Source organism: Phocoena phocoena, chromosome 15 (assembly GCF_963924675.1).
Source record: "Phocoena phocoena chromosome 15, mPhoPho1.1, whole genome shotgun sequence".
Classification (NCBI taxonomy): Eukaryota; Metazoa; Chordata; class Mammalia; order Artiodactyla; family Phocoenidae; genus Phocoena; species Phocoena phocoena.
This window is the reverse complement of record NC_089233.1, coordinates 1152110-1179219: the sequence shown is the minus strand read 5'-3', so window position 1 is coordinate 1179219 and position 27110 is coordinate 1152110. Positions and strand designations below refer to the sequence as shown.

At 51.6% G+C, this 27110-nt stretch overlaps 1 protein-coding gene across 1 annotated transcript; it reads right to left on the bottom strand.

The window, feature by feature from the left end:
- Positions 1–1582: 1582 nt before the first annotated feature.
- LOC136134619 (allograft inflammatory factor 1-like) lies at positions 1583–26508 on the bottom strand. Its single transcript, XM_065892275.1, is given in 4 exon segments — positions 1583–1686; positions 17574–18211; positions 26217–26317; positions 26497–26508. Coding segments are annotated over 4 exon segments (855 nt in total).
- Between the last annotated feature and the right edge of the window lie 602 nt (positions 26509–27110).

Genomic DNA, 27110 nt, shown 5'->3' with positions numbered 1-27110 from the left:
TGTGACCTCACGTCTCCCGCACAGGGCCGGCGGGTGCCAGAGACAAGCAGGAGCCCGGCCCCGCGGGCAGCAGGGGGTGTTGTCAGCGACCCCTCGGCGGGGGAGCCGTTAGTCACTGGGTGAGTCCATTCCCCGTGGGTCTCACAGGTCCACGCGGGTGATTGCAGCGCGATGGGTCCTGGACCAGGAGGACGCGGCTGCCCGCGGGAGGAGTGCGCCTGAGAGAATCCAGGCCTGCGGGGAGGCTGTCGGAGGGTGCGTCCCTCTCTTTTGTCCGCAGCGACCGCGGGAAGGACTCGGGACGCGTTGAGAGTAACAGATGAGGAAGGACCACGTGCAGAGCCATGGAATTGCCTCGGCACCAGCTCCCGTGTAAGCAAGCTGTAAGGTTTTTCTTTCTTTCTCGTCGGGGCGCGTGTCACCTTTCAGCCCAGTTCTGCACATGTGGACAAAGGCGGATGACCGTGTGCTTCACCACCGCGTCTCCCCCGGCTCCCAAATCCCCACCCCCCCCCTTTTTTTTTTTTGTGGTACGCAGGCCTCTCACCGCTGTGGCCTCTCCCGTTGCGGAGCACAGGCTCCGGACGCGCAGGCTCAGCGGCCATGGCTCACGGGCCCAGCCGCTCTGCGGCATGTGGGATCTTCCCGGACCAGGGCACGAACCCGTGTCCCCTGCATCGGCAGGCGGACTCTCAACCACTGCGCCACCAGGGAAGCCCAAGTCCCCCCTTTTTAAGTCCTTATGATAATTTGTGTGCTGTCTTAGCTGCTAAAACAAAATACCACAGACGGAGGGGCGCAAACGACAAACATTTCTTTCTCTCGGATCTGGTGCCAGCAGGCGTGGTCTCCAGCAAGGGCTGCCCAGCTCCCGGGTCCTCATCCGGCAGAGAGAGCTCTGGTGTCCCTTCCCCTTCTCACGAGGCCACCGTCCTGTTGGACCAGGCGCCACCCTCGTGACCTGTTTCACCTTAACCACCCCTAAAGGCCAAGTCTCCAAAGACAGTCATGGGGTGGGACGGAGGATGAGGACTTCAGCGTATGGGGGTGTCCTTCAGCCACGGCAGTAGGTCTTGCATAATTATAAAGGCGTTTGAAGCAATTTAAGCAAATCTGATATATTTAGCTTGTGGTTTTAATTAAACGTTTAGAAGCATTTGATTAAGGTTTGTAATCAATATCTAAATATCTGCGAAGTTTTATTGGTTGATTTTTTTAGTTGGCATTCATGAAGTGAGCGAGTGTTTAAGCATTAGGGAAATGTGCTCAAGAGACGCGTAAGATTAGTGAATGGATCGCTGGACGACGCACGCAGCAGGGCAGTGAGATTCCGCTCCACACGTCGAGCCCTCGGAGACAGGAGGTGCCCAGCCAGACGGAGGGGGCCCGGGTTCACCCGACAGCGTGTCTGCCAGGGCCTCGGCCCAGATGTCAGGGAGGAGAGAAGGTTCTCACCCCAAGGGCGGATGGAGGCGATGCTGACGCCCAAACAGGCCCCTCGATGGGTGACTCTCCGAGCTTGCCCACCACCACCCTCTCCTCCTCGGCCCAGCAAGGGGCTCCCGGGGGCACCTTTCTAGATTCACAACTCCCGTTCCGGGAAAAACTCCAGGTCACGGGCAGCTCGCCATTCAAAGGGGAGCAGGATGGGTGGAGAAGGGGCAGACAAGGGAGGGGTTTCAGGACCTGAAAGGGCAGGAGCAAAGCAGAGGCCGTGGGGCATCAGGTCAGAGACCCAGAGCGGGCAGCCGGCGCCCCGACAAGGCTGGTGAGGGGCCACACAGCGCTGGGCGTGACCGAGGAGAGGACGGAGCGTGGGCAGTGCCCCCGGGGGGAGAGGGCACGTCCCCAACTAAAGGGCCGGCTCCCGGGAAGAACCCAAGCCCACGACTTCCTGGAGCATGGGGGCCGGGAAGTGGACCCCGTGGGGGAAAACGAGATGCTGGGGGACCAAACCCAGCTTTTGATGGAAGGACGGTTCTGAGCTAGGATTTGACATTCAAGGAAGTTGCATTTCGTGGGTTAAAGCAAAGCAAACACACCCACAGGTACCGGGCGCTCAGAAAGCATGCCCACCTGTAGAGTCCTTCTCAGAGGCCTGTCCCAGTGGACCTAACAGTGGGGCAAAGCTTGAGCGTCCGGGGGGAAGGGTCTTCGGTGGTAAGCACCCAGGTCGGCTTAATTAGAACCACGTCTGTTTCTGTTAAGTCTGTTAAGCCGAATGAAACATTAATCGTTAGCTCCTCGAAAGCGTACGCACCGGGCGTGAGTTGTTCACGTTGCTTGGGCAAGGGAAAGGTTCCACTTCTGTTTGTAATTAACTTAGCCATGTAGCACGTGACACAGTCCAGGGAAAAGGGCACGGGTGTGAGCGCCTCGGGGACCCCGCCCCTCCCCCATATCGTCATAGTGCTGCTGGGAAGCGCCCCGGCCCTGCTCCCCTGCACCCCGAGTTCCGAGCTCATGAATCCGCTCACTGTGTCCTCAGCTGTCACACACGTCACGCTACGCGACGTGTGGTTTAGCGTTGCTTGCTTTCGTGCTTGCTCTGTAATCGATGCAGCTCTTCCCCACTCAGCGCAGCATTTCTAAGTTCATCTGCGTTGTCTGGGTAAAATTCCATCGCATAAATAGACCCCAAAGATGTATTTTTCCACTCACCCGTCATACAGACGTCTGCGTCGTTCCCAGCGTTTTGCCTCGGAAAGCAACATGCTGTGAACATCACGGCGCGTCTCCGTGGGCTCAGGAGCAAACATTTCTTTAGAATTTAACGAGAAGTAGAGCTGCAGGACCGTGGCGTCTGGAAACTCTCAGCGTTACAGGACGAAGCCTAATTATTTTCCAAAGTGCCTGGAGCTGTTTGGCGTTTCCACCAGCAGGAAACCGGCGTCCCCGGCGATGCTCGCTCGGGCCCAGCCAATCCGTGGGTGCAATGTAGCAACTCTGGGGTCTTCACGTGCATTTCCTCCGGTTACCAAAGGAGTGAGCATCTTTGCACGTGTGTGTCTGTGAGAAGCTTGTTTGCATCTTTTAACCATTTTGCTGTGGGTTGTGGGTCTTTTCCTTCCTGATTTTTACACTCTGATACTATCCCTTTGCTGGTTTATGTGTGGAATTATCTCCTCCCACTTTGTGACTTGCTTTTACACCCTCTGTGTTATTTTTTGATAAACAAGTTCTCAGCGTCAACACATTTTTCAGTCTCTTTGACGCCCAGCACGTGTGTCTTGTTTATTAAGCAGCCTTCCCACCACGGTGAGGTCATAAAGATAACCCCCACATTGTCTTCCACAAGTGATTTTTATTTACGGTGTGAGACAGAAATCCAATTTCACTTTCTCCACATGAATAACTAATTGTCTGAGTAGCATTTGTTAGATGGTCTCCTCTCTCCCGCGCGGTCTTCCCCAGCCTGCGCTGTCATAAATCAGGTTCCGTGAAGCAGTAGGTCTGCTTCCGGGCTTTTACTCTTTTCCTTGGTCACTAAGTCTATCCCAGGGTTAACGCCAAACTATCTTAATTAATGAATGGCTAACACTGCAAGGACAGGGCCTGGAAGGGGCCGTGAGGGGGCTTCTGCGTTCTTGCAATGATCTTTGCTGTTTTCTAAAAGAGAATACTTCTAATGTCTCACGGTCATAGGTTGTAGGTGGATTATAGGTGGAACCTTTCTTCAGGGTAAGAAGGTTCCAGTGTGTCCCTGTTTCCCTAAGAGTTTTTGTAATGTACGTTTTTATTGAAGCCTAACAAATATGAACAAAGACGCACGAATCGTAAGGCACAGCTCTGAATTTTCTCGTTTTCTGGCACCCGACACGCAACGTTCCCAGGACATCAGAAACCATCACGTGCTCCCTTCCAGTATGACCTGCCGCCTGCCGCCCGAAGGTGACCTTCACACCTGGAGCAGGTTTACCCGTTGCTGAACTCGACAGAAGTGAAATCAGACAGTAGGTGTTCCTCCGTGTCTGACTTGTGACGGATCGGACCCCACTGCTGCCAGTGGTTTTTTCCCCAGCTTTTTATTATGGAAAATCATTTAGCGGAGCACCGCCTCGATTCCGCCATTAATATTTTACTACATTTGGTCTGGTACGTCTCTATCCATCTGTCGTTCCATCCATCCTTATTTCTTAACGCATTTCAGAGTAAATTACAGACATCAGTACCTTCTCAGTAGACGGTTCAGCCTCTGTAAGATTAACTAGAGTTCACTGTTTACAGTTTCTTTCTTTTGAAGTCCAATTTACCAATGAAACGTAAAACCCTGCAGTGATAAATGCACACACGTGTGAAACCCAAACCCCCAGCAGCACACAGCACATCGGCATCGTTCCCGAAAGTTCCCTCGTTCCCCTTCCAGGTCAGCCTTCAGCTCGTCCCCCGAGAGGCAGCCGCTCTCTGGTTCCACCCAGCTTTGTGGAGGTACACTTGACGCCCCCAGGTCGAGAGCACCCAGACTCGGCTTTGGTCGAGCTCCCAGCGCCCCCGTGGAAGGCACGGGCTCTGGTTATTCCACGTGCCGCCGACACTGGGCGTCCCACCTCCTTTCACGCTTCCACCCTGACGAGCGCTGTCTGACCGTGGTTCCCACGTGTGTTTTCCTGGTAAGCGATGCGGCCGACGCCTCTCGGGTGTGTGTTGGCCCTTCGCGCGTTGTGCTCTTTTATTCCTTTGTGTCTCTTTAAATCTTTTGCCCGTTTTTCCCCGGCGTCAGCTGGCTCTGTTGGCACCACGCGGGTTAGCCTCAGGTTAACTAGTTTCCCCTGCGCTAGAGCCTTGTTAAGGACTGGATGGCTCCCTTCCCTCCCCCTGCAGGAAGCAGGAGGGGCTCTTAGCAGACATTCACTCTGAGAAGCTGGCGGGGCTCGTGGAGGTCAAGCTCACACAAGCGTGGGGACCCTGCACGGGGTCCCCTGGAGTCACCACCGCACAGAAGGGTCCACGTGCGTCCCCAGCACTGTCAGTTACAGCACAGGCCTCCCTGCCCGGTGCTGGCGTCCTGGAGCTTTCTCTCCGGTAAGTCGTTGATTCTCTGTGTTGGGTGGACCGCCCGTCTCCAGCTCGGGGTCAGCGTCTGTCCTGTGGCCTCCCCGCGCTAGGACGGGTCTAAGAAGAGGTGTCGGTTTCAGGTTGTTCAGCCTTTTACCTGTCGTAGGACGGAATGGCGTCTCCAAGCTCCTTCCAGGCAGGACCAGAAATCGAGAGTTATCTTTCTGCTTGTTTTTGAATCGGGTCGCTTTCCTTTTTCTTGTTTGTGGGATATTCTGGGTATAAATTCTTTGTCAGACATATGCGTTACAAATAACGTCTCCCAGGTTTGTGGGCTTGCCTATTTATTTTCTTAATGATGTCTCCTGACGAACAAAAGTTTGCAGTTTTAATTGTCTCATTTATCACTTTAATTAGTGCCTTACGCATTTAAGACAGCTTTGACTAGCCCAAGGGTATGAGGATATTCTGTGTTCTAGAAACTTCATGGTTGAACTTTTATGTCTAGATATACGAGCCACCTCGAATTAGTTTCATGTATCGTGTGAGGGCAAGGCTCGTTTCTTCTTATGCATATCCAGTTACTCTAGAACCCTTGACTGAAAAGTGCATCCTTCCCTTCTCAATTACGGTTGTTCCTGTGTCGTAAGTCGGGGCTGTGTACATGCTGGCCTGTTTCTAGGCTCCACGTTCTGTTCCGTTGATCACTAATCCCACAATCTCTGAATGACTGTAGCTTTCTATTAAGCCTGGAAATAAGGTATCGAGTGAATTTTGCTAAATCTGGTGTTAATTCTGTTAGTTGGTAGAGTGTCTTGGATTTGCTCTGCTCACAGTCACGTGGCAGTTCACTTCAGCAAATCTGATTTTTACCATTTTTTTCTATCCCTTGCCTCACTGCATTAGCCGGGATCTACTACACCGTGTTATGTAGAAGCGCTGGTTGTGGGTGATCTTACTTTGTTTACAAAGGGGGCAACGGTTTACCGTTGATGTCATGTTACCTGGAAGTTACTTTGGTACCGTTTGGCTTAAGAAACTAGTATACTGTGCTACTCATAATTTTCAGAGTTCTTATTGTGAAAAGCCGTGGTGTTTTAGCATACGCTTTTTCTGTGTCTACTGAGGTAACCGCATGGCTTCTCTCCTCTCCTCTGTTGATACAGTAAGCTACGTCGATTTTTTAAAGTGTTGAACCGACCTTTGATTCCTGGGATAAACCCCACTTGGTCATGATATACTATCCTTGTTAGACCTTGCTGCGTTCAGTTTGCTAGTTTTTTTAAAGAGGATTTTCGGGTCTACGTTAATGAGACATAGTCTAAAGTTTTCTTGGAGCGTCTTTGTCTGGTTTTCTTATCGGAGCAATGACGGCCTCGTAAAATGGGTGTGAGGTGATTCCTCCTCCTCCCGTTTCTGAAAGCGTGTAGACTTGGGTTATTTCTCCCTTGAATATTTGGTGGAATTCACCAGGGAAGCCATCGAGGCTTGGACTCTTATTTCTGCTCTGTTTTTAAGTATGAATTTCATTTCTTTAATAGATATGGGACTCTCCAGTTTATTTTCGCCTTGAATGAGCCTTGGTGGTTTTTATCTTTCAAGGAATGGGGTCTTCTCGGTTACAGAATTTATGAGGACAGAGTTGTGCTCGTATCCCCTTAGGAGTCTGGGGGCCGTAGCGATGTCCCTTTTCTCGTCTGTGATTTCGGCAACCGATTATTATTTCTCCTCTTCCTCTTCCTCCTTTGGCTGAAGATTCGTCAATTTTATTGACCTTTTCAAAGAACCAGGTTTGGGTTTCATTGATTTTTCTCTGCTGGTTTTCGCTTTTCACTTTCACTCAGTTTGGCTTTTTTTTTTTTTTTAATATTTCCTTCCCGCTGCTTTGCTTTGGGGTTAATTTGCTCTTATTTTCCAAGTTTTGATGTGGATCCAATCAGACAGAAACCACACTGTGATTTAAGCAGGTGGAGTTCGATATAAAGGAAGTAAAGCCTTATCGGCCAGTGCAGGGGAGACTATCAAAATGGAAAGAGAACTCTAGGGGCCCCTAGGGCTCAGGAGAGCAGGACAGACCTGGGGCGCGGGGGGCGGGTGGTCAGACCTCCCTGAGCAAGGTGGGGTTCTCCACCGGGTGGCAGAGAAGTTTGCTGGTTTTCTGGGCAAGAGCTGGTCCACGCCCCTGGGAAAGCAGGGCTGAAGCTAGGCAGGCCTGGGACGCGCGGCCTCTGCACGGGGAGGGTGTGGGGAAGTCAGGGACATGCAGCAGGGAGTGGGGGGAGCAGAGTCCAGGCGGCCGCGCGGGCTCCGGGGAAACGGGGAGCAGCCTTGCGCCCTTCTGCGTCCGACTTTCCCCACCGACCGCCCGGCAGCCTCAGCCACCCTGCCTGCATCACGGGCTGGACCCTCTTAAGGCGGAAAGCTGGGGACTCAGGACACTCAAGGGGGCAGAAAGAAAAGAGAAAATCTGAGCACTGCGATGGTTACGATTTACTGAGCAGGCAAATACGTTCTATCGCTTTTATGCAGGCAGAGAATATGCCTCTTTTTTTTCTTTTATACATTTATTTATGTATTTATTTTTGGCTGCATTGGATCTTCGTTGCTGCACGGGGGCTTTCTCTAGTTGCGGCGAGCGGGGGCCACTCTTCATTGCGGTGCGCGGGCTTCTCATTGCGGTGGCTTCTCTTGTTGCGGAGCACGGGCTCTAGAGCGCAGGCTCAGTAGCTGTGGCGTCCGGGCTCAGCTGCTCCGCGGCGTGTGGGGTCTTTCCGGACCAGGGCTCAAACCCATGTCCCCTGCGTTGGCAGGCGGATTCCTAACCACTGCGCCACCAGGGAAGTCCCGAGAATATACCTCTTGAGTCCTATGTAACATTTAGAAAGATTGACAATCTATTGAAACACAACAAAAAATACCAATATTTATGTTTGGATTATATTCTCAAACTGCAGTGTGATATAACTTCTCATTAATAAGCATTTTATAATTAGACTTGAAATAGTCTCGTAAGTAAGTCTTGAGTCAAAGAGGAAATAAAAATACCGCACTTAAATTGTATAGTGATGAGGGGAATGTCATATGTTTGATTATGGGATTCAGCTAAGACTTTGAGGAAAAAAACGTCAGGATTAAATGTTTCCATTAGTGAACAAAAAATAATAAAAGCCAAGAATTTAGGAAGACATGAAAACACAGCTAAAGGGAAAACAGGAAGAAGGAATAAATGAAAAACAATTTATATTTTTTAAAAAAACGGATTATTAGTGACATGTGTAAACCCTAAAGCTGATTCTTGGAAACCGTATTAACACGTGAAGGCAGGTATAGTGTGTGGTTTAATGAGGCATCCAGGTGGTTCTGATCGTGCCGAAGTTTGTAAATCACTGTGATAGTAAATCACTGTGATGGTGTCTTTTAAGGTAGATGCCCTCCAGGTGTGGTCCATGTGGCAGCATTGGCGTCACCTAAGATCTTGTCGGGAATGCAGGTTCCCTCCGCCCCCCCCCGCCCCGCCTCCCCCCGCCGCAGATGCTCTGAGTCAGAGGCTCTGGAGGCGGCGCCCAAGGCTCTCCTTTAACAGGCTCCCCAGGAGACTCTGATTGAGCTCCTGAGATGACTCCCCGCAAAGTACAGTAAGAAGCCAGGGCAAACCTGCAAATAAGGAGGGGAACTCTGGAAGCCTGCAGACAACACAGGAGCCTGTGTCTGAGAGGCTGCAGGTTCCCTGGGGCCGAACATGGCTCTGATACGGGTATTCTGTGCCCAGAGGGACAGGGCACCATGCCCAGGACACAGAGGGGAGCGGATCAGAGACCCCAGCCTAAGGCCAGCACACAGCAAGGGCTACACCCTCCACGAGCCTCAGCCAGGGAGGAAATCGTCTCAGCCTTGGTCCTGGGAAAGTTGGGGTTTTTTTTTTTTAAATCCCCCGAGAATCTGTGGCACTGGCCAGCCACGCTGTGGGTTTGGAACGTGAGTGTTACACTCTGCGTGTTCCCTAAGTGGCAAAGTAACGATTACCATTTGAAGTGCACCTGTAGTGCCCCAGGCATCTGCCTGAAGCCAACACAAATCTTCTCCGAAGGAACACACCCCAAGCCAGGCCTCATAGGATTTCCATGGTCAAGGTCAAACATATATTTATTTATATATTTATATAAAATACAAATATGGTTCTGTAAAATCACCAAACATACAAGAAAGAGATCACCCCAAATAACAAACAGAACTAGGTCCGTAAAGACTCGGCAAAAGCAGGAGATAAAAGAGACGTGTTTGGTATGTTTAAAGACACAAAATAGGAACGTGAAGACATAATAATATAAAAATTAAGAAAACTATAAAATAGAGCAAATATAGTCATGAAAAAATTTGAGTCGTTGGAAAGATTAAACAGATCAACACAGCTGAACGGAGAATTAGAAAACGATGAACTAAAAGTAGACCCAAAGAGCAACACACTGAATGCAGAGCCGTGGAAGGGCCGAACGTAGGGGAACACAGCTTGGGAGAGAATCAGGGCGCTGGAAGGTGAGTCGGGGAAGCCCCAGGGATGTCGCACAGAGAAAGGGGTGAACAGACAGCTCAGGAGACGCGGACCGTCAAGTGAGAAGCTCAGTCTGTCTAACTGAGAAACACTGGGGAGAATGGGGAAGAGATGGCTGAGAACTTCCCATAACTGATAGAAGATACCAATTCCAGAGCAGGGAATCACAAGTGAACCCAGTGCAGGGCAAGGAGAAATCCACTCCCAGGTCCATCGCAGTGAAACTGCAGTAAACACCAAGACAGACATTAAAGGAAGGCCACCTACACACTCCAGTGAACAGACTGAAGTCTGACTTCCTAACAGAAAATAAAGGAGGAACAAAGAAAAGGAAAAGGAAAACCAGCTTCCAAGTTTACAGGGAAAATAACTGTTGCAGAAAAGGTGTGTAACTGTGTAGCCAACAAAATTATCTTTCAAAATTGAGGAAGAAGAATGGTTCCAAGAGGAGGTAGGTATGAGGTGCAGAAGGAACGTTAAGAAAATTGTGGATCTATAGATGCCTCTATAATCAAATACAGATACATCTAAGTTACAGATGTACAGGCACAGCTAAACCAACCATGATGACACTGTCTGCTTTGTAGAGTTAAAAAACTAAAACGACCTGACAGAGAGACAGCATGTGAGCTGGTGGGGCAGTGATTCCAGTCAAAGCAGTCGGGTTCTCAGATAGCTTCTGGAGAAGGGTAAAAACGTTGATTAATTTTCTGTGTTGTTAAATTAGGTGTGCATTTTCGAGAATAACCACCGAAAGAATACATATTAATAGGCAAACCAGTAGAGTTTTTTAGAAAAGGAGAGACAGGGAAACCTCTTAATTCAAAGAATGAAAAGAAAAGAAAAAACTACAGAAAAGAGTGACAAAAAGAAAGCATGGAATGAAATAAAATGGAACAAATCAATCAGAATATTCACGATAAATGTAATCTTCCAATTAGAAGACCTTTCGGACTAGACACACACACACACACACACACACACACACACGATCTAGTTACAGACTGTTTAAAAGAGACACACCTAAGCGGGGGTGGGGGAGGGACGGACTGGGAGTTCGGGATTAGCAGATGTGCACTGTTGGGTAGAGAATGGACCAACAACAAGGTCCTACTGTAGAGCACAGGGAACTATATTCAATATCCTGTGATAGACCATCATGGAAAAGAACATGAAAAAATGCACATATATGTATAACTGAAAAACTTCGTTGTACAGCAGGAATCAACAACATTGTAAATCCACTATACTTCAATAAAAATAAATAAAAGATACACCTAAAACTTTACTGCAAAGGTAGGTTGAAAGTAAAAGGAAGGAAATGAAGATTCTAATAAAAATGCAGAAAGCATTACCGGGGATAGAGAGTCAGTGTATATAACAACAGAGGTCCCATGGAGCAGAAGTGTAACCGGATGAGGCGAGTACCGAACCCAAGCTCGGCTGCTGGCTGCTTGAGAGGCCGAAGCTCGAGAGACACACGTTGGTGGAAAAGACACACGTTGGTTGCTTTATTTGGGAGGCCAGCAGCCTGGGACGACGGTGGGTGGCTTCCGAGAGCATCTCCCAGCTGCTGGGTGGGGGAGGGGCCTCAGGGCACACAAGCAGCTCGCGCAGGATTCTCCGATTGATTGCTTGGCGTCCAGGTGAGGTTTCGAGAGTCGCCCATCTTCTGGTTTCAAGTGGTCTGGGGTCTCCATGCTGGGGTCGGCAGTTTTCACGTGGTGGGGTCTGCTTTCTGTAGAAACAACTTAGGGGGGCCTCCTGGGGGCGCAGCGGTTAGGAGCCCGCCTGCCAGTGCAGGGGACACGGGCTCGCGCCCTGGCCGGGCAAGATCCCATGTGACGCGGGGCAACTAAGCCCACGAGCCACAGCTACTGAGCCTGCGCTCTAGAGCCCGAGAACCACAACTACTGAGCCCGCGCGCCACAACTACTGAAGCCCGCGCGCCCCTAGAGCCCGTGCTCCGCAACAAGAGAAGCCACCGCAATGAGAAGCCCCCGCACCGCAGCGAAGACCCAACGCAGCCATAAATAAATAAATTACTTTATATAAAAAAATGAAATAGAAGCACCTTAGGGACGCAGGTCAGCCCTTTATCTGTACCTTTCAGGGAACTGGGAGCTCTGTGACCCTGTGTCACTGGTTTATAGTCTAGACTGTTGCCGGTTTCCCGGCCCAGCAGCTAGTCTTTGTTTTTACATCTTCATGTTTCCTAATCATTACCTGTCAGGCCAGACTTTTGAGACTCAGGGAGGCCTGGGAGAGGAAAGCTTTTCTACAAACAAGAGGCAGGCAGAGGACACGGTTGGGGGTCTCTCCCGGGAAGGCTGCATAGGGTCCTACTTGGTTTCAATCGCCCCTTCTTTTCTGATAACTCCTCAGGCCTGAGGGGAACAGGTACACAACAAGAAAGGGAGTAGTTTTGGAATGGAGAGGTTAATCAAACTCTGCAGAGGAGCTCAGTTTCAGGCGACTCGGTTTTAGAAGAGCACAGTAGTTCTGAACTTGACTATACCTGTTAGCATGACTTGTATTTTAGAAAGAAGACAAGTTATAGAACGACAAGAGGTAATTGACAAACCCCGCGGCACGTTGTTGCCTCTCGGTAAGGGACAGGACAAGCAGATAAAAGTCAGTAAGGATTTAGAAGGTTGGAATGACAAAAGTAACAAATTTGACTTACAAGATTTTGATAGAACTCCTCACGCAATAATTGGAGAATATACTTTCTTTTTAGGTGCACACGGAACATTATAAAATTGACTATGTTAGGTCATAAATCGAATCTCAGCAGACAGGACTGAAGCACAGAAGGAACGTTCTCTGATCGTAGCAGAAGCAGAGGGGAAATCAAAGCAGGGAACCTCTCATCCCTGAAAATCTTCATCTGGAAATTTAAAAACATAGTTCTAATTACTCATGGCTAAAAAACAGTCTCATGATGGAAATTTTAAAATACTTAGGACTAAATAATAATGAAAATTATCAAAAGACAATAATAAATTTAATACTGTCTCTAATACTCTAATGTGGTATTTAGAGGGTGATTTATAATCATAAGTGCACATATTGGAAGAAAGAAAACCCTAAAAATCAGTGAATTAAGTATCTAAAAGTTAGCAAGCAATGTGAATTCCCTGGTGGTGCAGTGGTTAGGACTCTGCGCTTTCACTGCCCCAGGCCGCCGCGTTCAGTCGCTGGTTGGGGAACTAAGATCCCGCAAGTTGCGTGGCCAGAAAAAAAAAAAAAAGTTCCAAAGAGAATGGAAGAGAAATTTAAGAAAAAAATAAAAATTTAGTAAACTAGAAAATAAAGATGGAAAGGGGAGAAATGACAAAGATAAAGTTGTTGTTTTTAAAGACTAAATACAGCTGATAACGGTGTACAAGACTGATCAACGTTTAAGAAGATGGAAAACGCCAATAAAGCTATTAGGACTGGGAAAGGGATGTTACTGCAGGTGACAGGAGAGATTTAAAAGTTAATAGGGGAATATTAGGAATGTCTTTTTGCCAATAAATTTTAAAATATAGATGAAACAGACAAGTTTCCAGGAAAATACAAATTACCAAAACAGATTCAAAAGTTTCCACCGGAACTGTGCTATAATAACAGCAAAAATTGAATCAATATTTCAGAAATCTTTCCATAATATGAAAACTGGGCTCAGCCTTTTTATGGGCAAGTTCTAGCAAAACATTCAAGGCACAAATGATTCCAGTCTTTGATTCAAAGTGTTCTGGAAAAGAGAGCAAAAGTGATCACTCCCTGGCTAGTTCGATGAGGATTAGAAAATCTTTATGCCCAAATAGATTAAGACAATAAGAAAAAGGAAATTTGATGACAATCTCTAATAAATACGTATGCAAGATTCTAAAAAGAATCTTAGCAAACCATCTAGTAGCATTAAAAAATATACCACATTTTATCGCCAAATTTGGTTTTTCCCTGTAATGAAAGGGAGCTTTAACTTTGGCAGATGTATTTATGCCTTTCTCCATGGTGATCAAATAAAAGAGAAAAATCTTTGCCCATCTCAGTAGGTGAAGGAAAAGCATTTAAAAGAGATGGGGCTTCCCATCTGGTGGCGCAGTGGTTGAGAGTCCGCCTGTCGATGCAGGGGACACGGGTTCGTGCCCCGGTCCGGGAAGATCCCACATGCCGTGGAGCGGCTGGGCCCGTGAGCCGTGGCCGCTGAACCTGCGCGTCCGGAGCCTGTGCTCCGCAGCGGGAGAGGCCGCAACAGTGAGAGGCCCGCGTACTGCAAAAAAAAAAAAGAAAGAAAAAGAAAGAAACATCCATCCCTGACTAAAATCCCCAGAAACATGAAACACGATTTCCTTCACCCAGAACCTCGGCAGCACTAGTGGCGGCAAATCGTTGGAAGCACACGCAGTACTCTTACGGAACTTGAGAAACTGATTCTGGAATTTGTGCGAAAGAGCAAATGGTCAGGAACAGCCACACGGTCTTGAAGGAGGAGCGGGTGGTGGGCGTCGGGACAGCGCTGTGGGTCATGGTGAAGTTCTGCTGTGGGTTAGGTGGCGGCCCGGGGCCCAGGCAGTGAGGGCGGTAGACTCACGCCTGTGCATACCTGACACGGGGCAAAGGTGGCTCTACAAATCAGCCGGAGAAATGGACTCTTCAGCCGGTGGTGCTGGGACAACTGGTTACCCTATGGGGTGGGGGGCGGGAAAGGGCTAGTCCTTAAACAGAGGGAAAGGCACAGCACGACACAAAGGGCACACGTCCCAGAGGAGTAAGTTAGTCCATCCGACTGTAACAGCAGTAAGAACGCCGGATCATCGGAAGACAGCACAGAGAACGTGGACACAGAGGTCACACGTAAAGACATGTGCAGTACATATAACGAACGAAGGGAGGGGATCCAGAGGGAAGAATTTCTAAGGTCCAGAGAAAATGACAACCCAGTGGAGAAGTGGGCAAAAGGCGTGAACAGGCTTTCACGGGAAAGAAAACACGAGTGACCCGGTGATGCTCTATCCCGTTAGCATTCAGGAGATGCAGAAACCTCCGTGGGTACCATTTGTACACAGTAGATCGACAAAAGTGATGAAGGCTGACACGACCAAGTGTTGGCAGGGATGCAGGTCTGCAGAAACGTGTGCACTTAACGGAGTATAAATTGGTATGGCCGCTCTGAAAAATAATTTCAGATTCTCTAGCCACGTTGATGATGTGATACCTTTGGCCAGCAATGCCACTCCTCGGCACAGACCTGCAAGGAACTCTTGCACCTGCTCCAGGAAGCATGGACTGGGGTGGGGTAGGGGTGCAGCCTCACCGTCCACAAGAGGAGAGGCACTAGAAATACCTCAATTTCCATGAACAGCAGTGGATAAGCGCACTGTCGTGTATTCACACGGTGGGCCACAACACAGAAGTCAGGGTCAATGAAGTGCGGCCACACGTGTCAATACGTGAACCTGTTTTTCTTAAGTTTGTTTATCTCCAGTCCGGTACCACACGTACGCGCACACACACACATACTGTATCCACTTGCACTTGCCCGACACACTGCTCCCTTTTGAATGGCAGGGACAGAGCCATACGCGGCAGTCCCCAAGCTGCTGGTTACATTAGTTAGATTTGGTCTTTCAGAAAGAAGACAGCTGAACTTCTAAGAAGCCGAGCCCTTAGCCAGAGAAGTAAGAGCCCTAGAGCTACTAGCCCTGAAAACCTGAAGTACGTGCAGACGCCCCACCCCCTTTCCAGGGACCACTCTTGAGACCCTCTCCCTCTGGGAGTGGAATTCCAAGAAATGATGAAGGAGCTGGTGGACTTTCCCAGGACACTCCCCATCCAATGAGAGAACGCTTTCCTGCCCTTTCTAGAAGCTGGGACACACCCACTTGCTCTCCTCCCTTAAGGAGGTCTCCTGCAGTCCTATAAAGTGTGTAACCCGCTGAAATAAGCCTGGTTGGTTCCGTCCTCCTGTCTGAGTGAGGTACAGATACACTGACTATGGTGGGTAGTCAAGGAAGGCATTACCTTGCACAAAGCTCTCAGCCTGTCCCGGAAAGGAGAGGCAGTGGGAAGGGGTGGAGACAGGCAGCTCCTCTTCTCAGGATCTCAGGTGAAAAAGCAAAAACTCAGGGGAGGGAGTGGGGCTGAGATTTTATGTTACAGGGTGGGATGTTCTGCTGGGGTTTCAACTTCAACTAGGCTTATGCATCTGGAGCACCTTCTTAGGCCGAAGGTCAGCCTGTCGTGGCCAAATCGTCTTGTCCCTGAACTGGTCGAGACCAGTGGGTTGACCCCCCTCCGGCCGTTTCCCCATCCCCTACCTGCTCCACTCCCTGCAGCTGCTGTAAAGTCAGCTCCTTGGCCTTGATTACGGGTCAGAGGAGCCGCAGGGAGAGATCCCAGGGGCTCCAGCGCCCCCACAGCTCTCCCCTTCAGGTTTGCGAAGGCTCCTCCAAGACCCTTGCCCAGTGTTGGGCCCAGCTAGGCCCCCAGGATTGCCCGGCAGTCACCTCGTATCGTCCTCTTTCCCAACATTCATCGCCCGGGTCCGACTTCCACTAGGCTCTAAATTCCATGAGTCTGTCCGTTTCACTACTGGGTCCTTAGCTCTTGGCCCATAACAGGTGGTTGATAAACGTGTTCAGTGGATGAGTGCATCTAAGTCCTGAGTGGGCGGGGGAGGGGACTCCAGAATACAGATGGGATCAAGGCTGGGGTCCCTGCCGACGCTGCCTCGGAGGCACTGGGAAGGGTGAATCCTGGCCCAGGGCCTTGCCCAAGGGTTGACCTAGGAGACTGCCCCTCTCCGCCCCTTCCCTTGTTTTATCACTGACTGAGGCATGGGCAGGGCATCTGAACACCTGGGCCCCGGTCCGGGTCTTCCATCTCCAGATTGACCCCTGCCCTTGGGCAAGGCACTGTGGGTCCCCACAGTTTTCTCACCTGTGAACTGAGAGGCCTGGCCCAGCTAACCTACAGGGTGCATCAGGGCTCTAAAACCCTAGTCCGTAATAAAAACCACAGGTGACCCCAGTCTAATCCCCAAGCTCAAGGTTTTGAATGATTTGGAAACAGAATGATGAATTAGACACTGGACATGGCACATGTCAGGACAAAGTGGGGGGACTTAAAGCTTATAATAGGTTGTAAATAAATACCTGTTGAATGACGGCGTGTGTGAATGAATGAATGGTGTAAGGAAGGCGTGAAGGCAAATGGGGAAGCAGTCAGGTTCCAGGCAGACTGAGATCAGAAAGGCAACCTGTTTCGCAGCTCGCAGCCTAACAGTGGTGCTGCCTCTCTGCCATGAGCATTGAAGTCCTCATCCTCCCATCCTGTTGCCCTCAACATCCTCCCTAAAAGGTGGGGCTAAACCGAGCTGAATCCCCTCCCCCAAGGCTCCTGGACCCCCCTCTGCCTCTGAAGCCCCAGCAAGGGTCAGGGGGAGCTGCACCCTTCCTCTGAGCTGCCTGTAAAGGTGTGGCCAGGGGGCAAGGCTAGAGGATTCCTCTGGAACCTTCCTGAAGGGTTCAACTTGCAAGTCCCTCTCCTTTTCTCCTTCTGTCACCTCACTGAGGATGAGACGAAGCGTAGACTGAGAGGGGACCAGCTGAGGAGGTGGGACGCTGCGTGGCCACATCCCGGCCCACCCAAAGCAGTGGAACCACAGAGCTGTCCGAGGATACCCTAGCGAGGCCCTGCAGCCTTATCCCGACTCCAGGGTCTCCTGAAAGGGGCTGAGGGTCTCGCCAGGGCCAGGCCAGGGTCCCAGGACTTAGCTCAAAGGGCGAACAGTGCCAGCTTCAAGTGCAGGAATCACGGGCTTCTGGTCTCCCTGTCCTGGCCCTGCCCGCTCTGGTTTTTGGTTTAATGTCAGCCCTTCTGCACAGGGAGGGGGGAGACACAGGGAAAAAAAAAGAAGGAGGCGATCGGGACTTCCCAACCCAGAGCCCCTTTAAGGCAGTAATTTATGCTATACAAAGAGATCGCTGACTCCGCTGATGAAATAACAAATGCAGTGACCAAACGAATAAGGCACATCGCAGCGCGTCAAGAAGGGCAGCGAGATCAGGAGGGAGGAGGACGAGTGGGGAGAGACAGGCGGGGCTCCTCCGGGCAGGCTGGCAGCGCCTCTCTGGAGGGGGGCCAGCTGGCTCGGGGCTGCTCTCGTTGGGTTTTCCTTCAAACGTCATGACTAGCTGGAGGACCGCCGACCGTTTCCCCAGCATCATATCCACAAAGTCTCAGTAGGAGATGGTGTCGCTGACACCGCCCGCCACCTCCGAGATCGTCTTCATCTCCGGGTGGGTCTTGGGGACCCCACGCTTCTCCATCACCCTCTTTAGAGACATCAGATCAATCTCGCCCTCACTGTTCAGGTCAAACTCCAGATACTCCTCTTTAAAGGCTGCAGGTTTTTCCGGCAGGTTCTCTCCATCACTGTGCTTCTTGTCACAGAGGAGCTCCCGGTTGATCTCGGCCGTCCTCCTCTCCAGCCGGGCTTTGAGCAAACAGAGCGCTTTCCCTCCCTGGAACCTGTTGCTGAGTGCGACCGACGTGGTGAGCCCCGGGCTTCCGCCGGCTCGGGGCTTCGCGACCGCGGCCAAGGGACGAGGGGGAGGGGCGGGCGCCTGGTCCAAGCTGCGCGGCGTGTGGCGGCGGGATCGGTACGTGAATCTCAAAATCGGGTTTAAAACATCAAGTTGCAGGGCTTCCCTGGGGGCACAGTGGTTAAGAATCGGCCTGCAATGCAGGGGACATGGGTTCGAGCCCTGGTCCGGGAAGATCCCACATGCCGCGGAGCGACTAAGACCGTATGCGACTACTACTGAACCCGCGCTCTAGAGCCCATGAGCCACAACTACTGAGCCCGCACACCTAGAGCCCGTGCTCCGCAACAAAGACCCAACACAGCCAAAAGTAAACAAATAATTTCCAAAAAACTTAAGTTGTAAAAGTATAGATGTACTGTGACATCATTTTTATGTCTAAAAATAATTTTAAAATAACTACTGTATTTATGGATACACACATAAGTAGCACAATTGTAACGATAGTAAAGATTAATTCAGACTCTAGTCACCTCTGGTGGCCAGCGGATGGGAGGAGGGAGTGGTTGCAGGGGCATCATAGATTCTCAGGTGTTCGTCCTGTTATTAGACGTCGTGGTTTACATACACACTTTTATGTTATTGTGTGTGTATCAAATACTTTTCACTGAAAAAGGAAAAAGATATTGGAACTCGTCAGAGCCCAATGAGGTGGCCGATTAAAAAATGTGTATCTTAATTCTGGTTCCAGAATTCCAACCGTGGAGTAAATAAATAGTCACAGTAACTGTTTATCCAACTATGGTTTATCTCTCACACTGATTACAGTGAACAATTCCAGAGAGGATATCACATGCAGCCGAGTAGCAGGGCAGGCCGATTAGGATCTGAAGTCAAGCCTGAGTCACGACCTGAAACAAGGGCGAGTCGGGGGCTGACTTTTCCTCCTTTGATTCCCATTTTGACCCCCGGGTGGGCCCGTCCCTGCACTTCGTGGCAGCACTGACGGGAAACCCCAGGGGAGATAGCCTGAAGACAAGGGGAAGGGGCCCCACAGAGCTGGAGAGGGTGGGAGAAATCCCAGAGGCGAGCGGGTTTCAGGAGGACACGCCCGGCGCCGTGTGTGACCGAGGCTCCCACGGAAGCGCATCAAAGACTTCAAGCCCCGAACCATCTCCCCAGTCCCAGCCCACGTGCCGGATGGAGCCCAGCGATGTGGGAAAGGCGTTGGAGTGGAACCCGTAACGGACCACTGCCTGCAGAAGGAGAGCTGGACTGCGCTGTCTGGGCCTAACCAGGTCGGTCTGCTGGAACCACAGCGGCAGTGACAAGGCAACACCCTCCGGAGTGCTGGCCAGGACCCAGGGTCTCCCGGCACAGTATGCGAGCGTCCAGCACGCAATCCCAAATTCCTCGACTCACAGAAGAAGCAGAACGAGGAAAGAGACAACCAACAGATGCCAAGCCCAAGACGACCCAGAAGGTAAGGATCAGTTAAAGGTTTTAAAGCAGCTCTTCTAACCGTCCATCGTGAGGATAAGGTGTATAATCTTGAGATGCCTGGAGACGTAGAAGTTCTCTGCAGAGAAGTAGAAACTAGAAAATATAACCAGAGGGAACGTTTATAACTGAAAGAATGCCATATCTGAAATTAAAAAAAAAATCATGGGACGGGCCCAGTAGTAGACTGGAGATGAAGGGGGAAGGGTTCAGGAAACCTGAGGTGGGTCAACAGAAATCATCGCTGTGCAGAACGGAAAACAGAAGTTTGGGGAGAAAGCGTGATCTCGAGGATGAACGGGCAACACCACAGGGTCCAACGTTCCTCTCACGGAAGTCCCAAGAGGAGAGAGAAATTGGCATAGAAAATAATACTTGAGGAAATCATGGCCCAAGCTTCCTAAATTTGGTGAAAAACTTACATTTAAAGAGCCTTGATCTATCCTTCCATTCTCTAATAGACCCAGGTGTCAAGCCTAAAACTATAAAACCTTTAGAAGAAAAGATAGGAGGGAATCTTTGTGACCTCAGAGTTAGGCAGAGTTTTTTGAGAAATTGATGAATTGGACTGAATCAAAGTTAAAAACATCTGCTCTGTTCAGAGAATGAAAAGATAACTCACAGACGGGGAGAAAACATTTAGCAATCACATCTCTTAACAGCTTGTGTCCAGAATATATAAAGAACTCTCGAAACTCAACAATAAGAAAATAAACCAAATTTTAAAATGGCTAAGCTATCACAACATACATGTTTCCAAACAGGATATGCGACAGCAAATAAAATGCCCACGCGGTGAGCAAGTTAGCCCTCAGGGAGACGCAGGTTAAAATGACAGGGAGATGGCCCTACGTGCTTATCAAATGGTGACAGTAAAGCTGGCAGAACCAGGTGCCAGTGGGTGCTTAGAGCCGGGCAGCTCTTTGTCGCCAGAGGGGATGGAAAATGGCACCACCAACCGTTCTTAAACAGTTTCTTAAGCACACGATGGCCTTAAAAGCTAGTCATCCCAGGGCTTCCCTGGTGGCGCAGTGGTTGAGAGTCCGCCTGCCGACGCAGGGGACGCGGGTTCGTGCCCCGGTCCGGGAAGATCCCACGTGCCGCGGAGCGGCTGGGCCCGTGAGCCATGGCCGCTGAGCCTGCGCCTCTGGACCCTGTGCTCTGCAACGGGAGAGGCCCCAAGAGTGAGAGGCCCGCGTACCGCCAGAAAAAAAAAAAAGCTAGTCATCCCATCAGAAATATCTACCCTAGAAAACCGAAAACTGGTGGTCACACAAAAATATGGACCTGAAATGTTAGGCTTCACTTTTAATTTTAATTTATCAAAGTATAGTTGATTTACAATGTTGTGTTTATTTCTGCTGTATAGCCAAGAAATTCAGTTATACACACACACACACACACACACATACATATATATTCTTTTTCATATGCTTTTCCATTATGGTTTATCCCAGAGTATTGAATACGGTTTCCTGTGCTATACAGTAGGACCTTGTTGTTTATCCATTCTGTATGTAATGGTTTGCATCTGCTCATCCCAAACTCCCACTCCATCCCTCCCCCACCTCCCCTCCCCCTTGGCAGCCACAAGTCTGTTCTCTGTGAGTCCGTTTTTGTTTCATGGATAAGTTCGTTTGTGTCGTGGTTTAGAGCCCACTTATAAGTGACGTCATGGTCTTTGTCTTTCTGTGTCTGGCTCACTTCACTTAGGTATGGTCATCGCCAGGTGCATCCGTGTTCCTGCACGTGGCCTTATTCCGTTCTTTCCTATGGCTGACACTCCATCGTGTGTATGCACCACACCTTCTTTATCCGCTCCTCTGTGGGGCGGTTTCATTCTTAATGCCCAGACCAGAAGACCACCCACGTGTCTGTCCTTCAGCTGGTGCAAGGTGAGCGAGCTGGGGTGCGTCCACACAGTGGAGAGCGCCCTGAGCGCCAGAGAGGACACACCGACGCCACGGGCCCGTCCCAGGTGCCTCGAGCTCCCCGGGGAAGCCTCCCCCGCCCTCCCCCAGCCTCCCTGGGCAGCGGTCGGCCCTCCTGCGGACGCTGGCTGCTCTGTGCGTCCGTCACTGTGCTGGGAAGTGGGGCGCCAGGTGCAGCATGGGTTGGGGGAGGGGAGGCGTGCTCTGTGGAGGATTTAAAATCAATAACAAAGCTGATTAGGGTCCATCTGCCTTATCACCAGGCGCTGGCGAGTCCAGCAGCACCCCTGACACCCACTCCTTCCCGGGAGAAGTTTTCTCGTTGGCCTAAGTTCTCAACAATTCTGCCATCACGGCTGAATTTCAGTACTTATGTGTATGTTACGGGTTGAGTCGCTTCCCCCAAAAGATGTCGAAGTCCTACCCCACCGCCTGTGAACGTGCCGCGTTGAGAAGTAGGGTCTTTGTAGATGCCACGAGTTAGGCTGAGGTCATTGGGGCGGCCCTAATCCTGTACGACCAGTGTCCTTATAAGAAGGGGACACTGACGGGGGAAGAAAGCCGTGGGCAGATGGCGGCAGAGACGGGGTGACGCACCTACCGGCCCAGGAGCCCCCGGGGTCGCCAGCAAACCACCAGCAGCACGGGGAGAGGCCCAGAACAGACCCTCCCTCACGGCCTGGGGGGAAGCAGCCCTGCCGACACCTCCATCTCAGACTTGACGCCTCCAGGAGAGAGCAGGGATGCGTTTCTGCTGCTTCAGCCCCCGGCGTGAGGTCCCCTGTTGCAGCAAACTCACAGTCGGCACGGCCTCCTTCCTTAGTCTTTAATAGAAGCCGTCTTCTGCCCGAAGTCGATTCGGAAACTAGCTCCCTGGTCGCCCTTGGCCCCAGCACCCCAAAGGCCGAATTCACAGTGAGGTCGCACCGGTTTGGATCGTGGGGTCACAGTTCACATCCTCCCCTGCGGGGTGATCTTTTCTCTGTTTAAACAGCAGGTTCAGAATAAACTCTAGAAGCACAGAGGCTGCTTTTCCATCGCCGCTGTAACCAATTACCACAAAACTAGTGGCTCAAAATATATCACAGGTCCCGTGGGGAGTCCGGACTGCGTCTCACGGGGCTGAGATCAAGGGGTCGGCCGGGGTGTGCTTCCCTCCACAGGAGAGAACCTGTTTCCCGGCCTTCCTGGCTTCTAGAGGCGCCCACGTTCTTGGCTGGTGGCCCCGGCCTCCACCTTGACGGCCAGCAGCGCGGCTGGGAGGGGCGTGGGTGTGGAACGGACCTCGGCGGGGTCTTCACAGGAGAGCCAGCATCCCCTTCCCCCAAAGGCAGGGGACGCCCCAGAGTGGCCCAGTAGTGACAAGGGACAGTTCCCCCAACCTTCCCCCCACAATGAGGACAGCTGTCCTCCCAGTCATCACCGGCCTCATCGCCCCTGTGTACCCTGCCGCCCCTCGGGCCGGTCCGCCTTAAGGCCTGTCCTTCGTGATGCCCGACTCACTGCTTTTCACGTGTAGGAGGAAAGCCTGGTCCCGCCGCCGACCAGCTGTGGCAGCGCCGTGCGCGCGTGTAGGAAAGGGCGTGTTGACTCCGGCCTTCTGAGCTGAGGCCGGCTTGGACACGCCAGTCGGGAGGCCCGTTTTGACCGGTCAGCGCCGGCGTCCTAGGTTATTAAATGCCTTGGATTTCTCCCCCGCCCGTCGCACAGGTTCTTGTGGAGTTTACCTGAGCCAATTCTTGTCACACTTGGAGAACAGCGCCTGGCACGTGGAAAGGGCTCAGTAAACGTTAGCTCTTCTGTTGTCGGGTTTCTCGTGCAGGCAGCTGTCCCCAGACCCGATTCATCCTCACAGCTGGGGATTCCGGAGACGTGGAAACCCTTTTCCCAGTGTCCAGATGTCACATCTCGTGGAGGGACCAACAGGTCTTCCCTGTGCCGCGTGAACCCATCACCGCGGCCGCGAGCTGGAGGCTTCTACCTGGCTGGTACTAGTTCCCATCGTCCATGCCTTTGGTGGGGACGATACCCGCAGGATCTCGCTCCAAGGAAAGGGGGGCTCTCAGACCAGAGGGAGGGCATGGAAATGATTGCTGGGCAGACCTCCCTCTCACCCTCCCTCTCTCTCCCTCTCTCTCTCTGTCTCTCTCTCTCTGTCTCTCTGTCTCTCTCCCTCTCTCTCTCCCTCTCTCTCTCTGTCTCTCTCTGTCTCTCTGTCTCTCTGTCTCTCTCCCTCTCTCCCTCCCCTCTCTCCTCTCTCCTCTCTCTCTATCTCTCTCTCTCTCTCTCTCTCCTCTCTCCTCTCTCTCTCTCTGTCTCTCTCTCTCTCTCTCTCCCTCTCTCCCTCCCCTCTCTCCTCTCTCCTCTCTCTCTCTCTGTCTCTCTCTCTCTCTCTCTCCCTCTCTCCCTCCCCTCTCTCCTCTCTCCTCTCTCTCTCTCTCTCTCTCTCCCTCTCTCCCTCCCCTCTCTCCTCTCTCCTCTCTCTCTCTGTCTCTCTCTGTCTCTCTCTGTCTCTCTCTCTCCTCTCTCTCTCTCCTCACTCCTCGCTCCTCTCTTCTCTCTCTCGCTCCTCTCTCTCTCTCTCTCTCTCTCTCTGTCTCTCTCTCTCTCTCTCTCTCTCTCTCCCTCTCTCTCTGTGTCTCTCTGTCTCTCTCCCTCTCTCCCTCCCCTCTCTCCTCTCTCTCTCTCTCTCTCTCTCTCTCTCTCTCTCTCTCTCTCTCCCTCTCTCTCTCTGTGTCTCTCTGTCTCTCTCTCTCTCTCTCGCTCCTCACTCCTCGCTCCTCTCTCTCTCCTCTCTCTCTCTCTCTCACACACACACGTCTTTGACACCGGGGCATATAAAAAAGACTCTGCATGAAAGGAGAACGTTATGATGTTGCCGCATCAGAAGACCTGATACCGTAGAGACGTAATTTTCCTCCGAGTTAGTCTATAAGTTCAAAGCACATCCATACAAAAGCCCAGCACGACATCGGGAGTATGATGTGGAGATTCTGTCGTTCATCTGGAAGAGCGTATGTGTGAGAACAGCCGAGGAAAACGTGAAAACATGAAAGGACAATGAGGGGGCCCTGCCCTATGTGATATGACCGTGCGCCCCCCGCTAACTGAAACAGCATGAGCCTGGAGAGGAATAGACAGGCCGATCTACGGGGAGCTTGGGATCCAGGAACAGGTGCAAGGGCAGGCGAGCATTTAGTGCTCGGTGTGGGCGGCGTCTCTAGGCAGCGGCTCCAGGGTGGAATCTTCACAAATATTGTTGAACCGGTCAACCCCTTGGAAGAAATTTTCTGAGATCCTGCTTCATATGCCAGACCAAAATAAACTCCAAAGTCTTAAAGATAAGTTCAAAACTAAAGGAAAGCATGGGGCTGTATTACACGAGGAGTGGGCTAGGATTCGTGGCGTCGTAGGAACGGCATCCGCCTTCCGTGCAGTGCGGTGGCTCCAGCTTCGTTCGCGCCGTCCTGGGACCGACCCCGCCACCCTGCTCCTCTTTGTTTGGGTCTCTGGTGACATCAGTTTGTCCCTTCATCTACTGAGGGATGTTTGGGGTGTTTGCACTTTGGGCTGCTGTGAATATTCTTGTAAAAATAATGGAATCTATAAAGAAAACGGTTGATGTATTTTGCTAAGTAAGCCTTCAAAACTTAAGTCAAAATAAACCTACACACGTGGTCACGTAAATTGGTGCAGCTTTTGGGTGGGTGGGTAGGGCCGATGCTGTAGGTGCCCTACCCAGATCCCCCGGTCCCTCCTGTCTACCTGTCTGTGTCACAGCCACTGCAGGGGGTGGTGCTAAATCCCACACCTGTGACCTTCTCTGGAGGATTGCCCCGGGGACCCTGGGGCTGCTGGGACTTACACTCCCCACCCCCTGCAGTGGCTTGTGGCCAGTCCCTAAGGGATTCAGGGCCCAAACTCCCTGCTCCGTGTCACGAGACGGGACAGATCCTCCGATACCATTTATGCTTCCGGGCTCCCACGGGTCAGGCTGGGCTGCATTTGGGGTGAAACCGCGTCCCCGTCTAACTGCCTCCACTGCCCCGCCAGCATGCTGCCCTCAGGCTCCTCCTGGGAACGTCCTTTATGACTTGCCGAGAATTCCTACTTCTGGCTCTGCTTCTAGAAACCGACCTAAAACTGTTAGTCCCAGACATGGCCCTGCAGGCTTGAAGGACGAGGTGCTGAACTTGGATCACCCACTGGGCAGATGACAAGGAGGCCTCCCTCCCTGGTTGCAGGTAGAGGGTTGGTCTCCAGGACACTTCAGCCACGCAGCTACCAAGGCCTCTCTCTGCAGGGGCACGGCACGGGGCACATGGGGAGATGGGCGATGTCACCGGGTGTGGGGAGTGCAGGGGTCATGATAATTATCTGGTCTGTGGACAGAAGCCAGAGGGCCAGCGGTGGCAAGGAGTGGGCAGTGGACTTCAGTGCAGGAATAGAAGAGCTTCTATCTGCAGCCTCGGCCGCCGTGCGGTGCTGTTTTCCCAGCAAGTAGAAGCAGGTTTGGACACACAGTGGAGCAAGTAGGAGGGCCCCCAGTCACATCTCGGGACCCATGTGGGTGATGTGTGCTTTCCCTCCCACGACTCTTGGCTCTGTGGGTCAACAGACCCCGGTTCCCAGGGGCGAGATGCTTCCACTGGGGGCCACGACAGGAGTCCCAGCAAACTTAAGCTGTGGCCACTGCCCCACTTCAGAAGGATGCCTTTCAGGAGGACGGGAGCAGGTGAAGAGCGGGCGGCACGCTGGGAAGAGGGATCGAGCGCGATCAGCGCGAGAACGTAAGCCTGCCGCTGCGTGACGGAGACACAGGGAGGCGACTGACGCCCGGGGGGTCTCTGGGGTGTCTCTTCACCGCTCACACCACGAAGTCCAGCTTTAATGTAAATGAGAAGATGAAGCAACATTGGCCTGATAACCTATCGTGACCAGAGACTCGGACCACTCGGTGGTGAGGGTCTGCATTACCCACCGGGGGAGCCATCTGGACCCGCGTAAGTGCTGGATGAGGCCACGGGGAAGCCAGAACAGGTGGTAGACGGAGAAGAGGATGAGGGTCCCTCACAGGCTTGGGAACACCTGCACCAGTGGGGACTAAAGTTCACCTTGAGTCAGAACCCCTCAAATCCAGGAGAGGCCGTGATGAGATAGAATAACTCGAACGCGAGAGGGAAACACGTGTGGACGGTGCAAGGGGCGACCCGTGCCAGAGGCTGCTGGTCCCGCCCGGATGCTGCGGGCTCACTCGTGCCCACCTGTCGCACCCACAGCCTTCCCTGCAGGCTCGCCCTGCGGTGACCTGCACCGCCTCGCTCGGGAGCGCTTCGGAGGGTGCCCGTCTCTCTGGGTCAGCTGGTGACTAGTGACCGACTGATGTGGGTGAAAAAGCCTCACTCCTTTGCCCCAAGACAGAACAAACTCCTTGGCAGCCATTCTCAGCTCAAATTCTGGGAAAGAAGGAAGTCCAACAAAAAATGACTTGAGTGGCTTCTTCCTCAAGTTTCTCAAGGATGGTTGATGGATAGTACCATTCTAGATGCCTGGGGGAGAAGATAATTCATTATACGGTGCACGTCTTGGGCTAAA